The sequence below is a fragment of the Myotis davidii genome, unplaced genomic scaffold (assembly GCF_000327345.1).
Source record: "Myotis davidii unplaced genomic scaffold, ASM32734v1 scaffold41, whole genome shotgun sequence".
Lineage (NCBI taxonomy): Eukaryota > Metazoa > Chordata > Mammalia > Chiroptera > Vespertilionidae > Myotis > Myotis davidii.
The window spans coordinates 3,023,251-3,026,231 of record NW_006292344.1 but is presented as its reverse complement, the minus strand read 5'-3'; the positions used below and the strand labels follow the sequence as shown (position 1 = coordinate 3,026,231).

General features: G+C 47.0%; 1 protein-coding gene across 1 annotated transcript in view; it reads left to right on the top strand.

The window, feature by feature from the left end:
• Positions 1–386: 386 nt before the first annotated feature.
• Positions 387–2,981, top strand: part of CLDN1 (claudin 1) — a 15,917-nt gene continuing 13,322 nt past the window's right edge. Inside the window, exon 1 of the mRNA XM_006765871.2 lies at positions 387–847. Within this exon, the coding sequence (XP_006765934.1) occupies positions 625–847 (223 nt within the window). The 5' untranslated portion in view covers positions 387–624. The remainder of the gene's footprint in view (positions 848–2,981) is intronic.

The window sequence follows — 2,981 nt, the reverse complement described above, 5'->3', positions numbered from 1 at the left end:
GGAGTAGAGATAGAGAATGCCTTTTATTAAGACAGTGAAAAGAACCTGCAAATTGAAACTGTGAGTCTCATGAGGGCTTCCCCCCACCCCCATCTTTTGTATTTTTAGTGTTTACACATACTTTGTAATTTGGGGGAAAATACAAATTGAATGAATGGAGAACCTAGACGGCTAACTAGAGACAAAAGAGCCGGGGGAGAAAGGAGAGGGAGCAAGCACAGCTCGGGAGCACTTGGTGTTCCCAATCCCACTCAGGTAGTACCCACACCGCACTGGACCTTTCAGCCCAGAGCACCCTGGCCAACCGGGCTGAAACCGCCAGGGGGCGCTGCGCCGCGGCCCGGCTGGGCGGGGGGCGGAGCTGCTTTAAATTGCGGTGCCCCGCAGGTTGGCGTCTCATTCCCTGAGCCCGGGAGCAGCCACAGCTTCTCGCACCCCGACTCCAGCGCCAACCCGGACCTGGACCCGGACCTAGAATCTCTCCAGTAGCGCCGCAAGGAGCAGGACTCCCCGCAAAAACTTCCCCCGCGCGGCTCCGCCACCCCCGGAGCCCCGACGGAGCCTCTGCAAACTCCACCTGCTGCACCTGCGATCCCGGAGCCAGCCAGGGCGCCCGAGCGAACCATGGCCAACGCGGGGCTGCAACTGCTGGGCTTCATCCTGGCCTTCGTGGGCTGGATTGGAGCCATCGCCAGCACTGCGATGCCCCAGTGGAAGGTTCACTCCTATGCGGGCGACAACATCGTGACAGCCCAGTCCATCTACGAGGGGCTGTGGATGTCCTGCGTGTCGCAGAGTACCGGGCAGATCCAGTGCAAAGTCTACGACTCCTTGCTGAACCTGAACAGTGAGTGCATTCCCCTCCCCCAAAGCCGGGACCCAAGCCCCCAGCCCCCAGAGATGCCGTCCGGGGTAGACGCTATCAGCTGGTTCTGTTATGTGATTCCAAGGTTATCAGTCTTCAGTTTATCAAGTCATTCGATCATGAGAGGAAGTAGAAAGAGCTGCGCTTTGGGAAAAGGGAGGTCCAGGACTAAGCTCTAGTTTTGCCTCTAATTCCCCGGGGAACACTTTTTCTCCTCCTCTAGGTGTGGTTTCATCTAAATTCCAATGAGCTGGGGTGGAGATTGAGAGGTGAGGGCCAAACTCTTAACTGAGTTCTCAGGCCGCCCCTGGACATTCGGAGATTCTCTGTGAATTGAAGAATGGTGGGGTGTAGACAAGAAAATAGTATGCTTTGAAAAGTTTGGAGCCTGGTAGTTTCTCATATTACTACATGGAGTGCCTCAACTTAGTGCTTCTACTTACATTAAAGTTGGAATCTTTTGTTTCTTTTGATATTTAAGATGCAATAATTGTGGGGGGGCCCTTTGCACGCCGTTTCATGACTTTTTGAAGAAGCCTCTTGAGATTTCCCTGAAGGTTGGGGATCTTCAGAGGAAGCAGCATTTGTAGGTTATTTTGGAAAGTGAAGGTTACTCATGGCAGGTACAAAAGGAAGACAAAAAAGAAAAGTTCTGAATAACCTCCCATCATAATCTGAAGGGAAGAATGAAGATACTGAAGCAAAATGCCATTAAGGAGATACAGCAGAGATCAGCTGGGGGAAGAAAAATATAGCACAAAGAAGGGGTGGGTCTTCTCTCCAAGTTTCCACCTTCCACAAAAGATGTTCTCTGTAATGGGTGTTTGCTTCTTATTTCTGTCAAGGTGGAAAGGATTATGTAGAGAGGAATATTCCTAAGGATAGTGGGGAGAAAAGATGACAAGATGGCTTTTTTCACCCCTCTTATTATTTTTTAAATAAAGGCCTTTGAGTGCCTCCTCTAAAACTCACTAGATTCCCACTTACCTAGGTAACACCAATTTATGCCAACTGGAGTAACTTCCTTGAGATATTACATTAGTTGTCATGTAGCATGTGTCTGTTATGCCATTGAACTAACTTGAAGAAAAGCTCCCTTAGTCTTTGCCTAGATCAGCGGTTCTCAACCTGTGGGTCGCAACCCTTCGGGGGTCAAACGACCCTTTCACAGGGGTCACCTAAATACATCCTGCATATCAGATATTTACATTACGATTCATAACAGTAGCAAAATTACAGTTATGAAATAGTAACGAAAATAATTTTATGGTTGGGGGTCACCACAACATGAGGCACTGTATTAAAGGGTCGCGGCATTAGGAAGGTTGAGAACCACTGCTTTATTGGGAGGTACTGAAGCCTCTTGCCCACAAGATCTGGAAGCAGATCCTCAGCCTTTGTCAAGTCTTCAGAGGCTACAACCCTGGCCAACAGTTTAACTGCACCCTCATGAGAGCCCCTCACACAGACTCTCTGTCTCACAGATTCTACACCACTCCTATGTTCTTCAGAAAATATGTGACATAATAAATGTTGATTGTTCTGAGCTGCTAAATTGTGGGGTAATAGATAACTATTTCATGTGCTATGGGTAAATCTGGAGTAAGCACAATCTAGCAAGCAGGGTGGCAAGTTATAAAGATCTCATGGAAGAAGTCTGGGATGTTTCAGTAAAGCAAGGAAGCTATTAGAGTTGACACAGAGTAAACTGAGAGGGAGGAAAGAGGAAGTTGGTACCTGAAAGGTAGCTGTGGACTTAAAGGTCTTATAAGCCACTGTGAGTTCAGTTATCAAAGGAAGCTGAACAGATTGGAGGTAGAGGTCAGAGAATGGATGACTGAACTCAGATTATGGAGGGATATGGGTACTGGACAAGAATAATGTTAAAGAAGGTTGGAGACAAGAATATTGGTGAAGAGGTAAAAATTGAAGAAAAATAATTAAGTTTTTGGTTTTTCCTAGGAAGATTTTAACTTGTTTTCCTCCTACTTGTCTGCTTACATTTATGCAACATTAGCCTCAAGGAGAATCTGGCAAAATGTTGAATGGGTAATCTCAATTTGAACACATCACTATTACAAGACAACACAAAGTGTATTATTGTTATTGCACAACT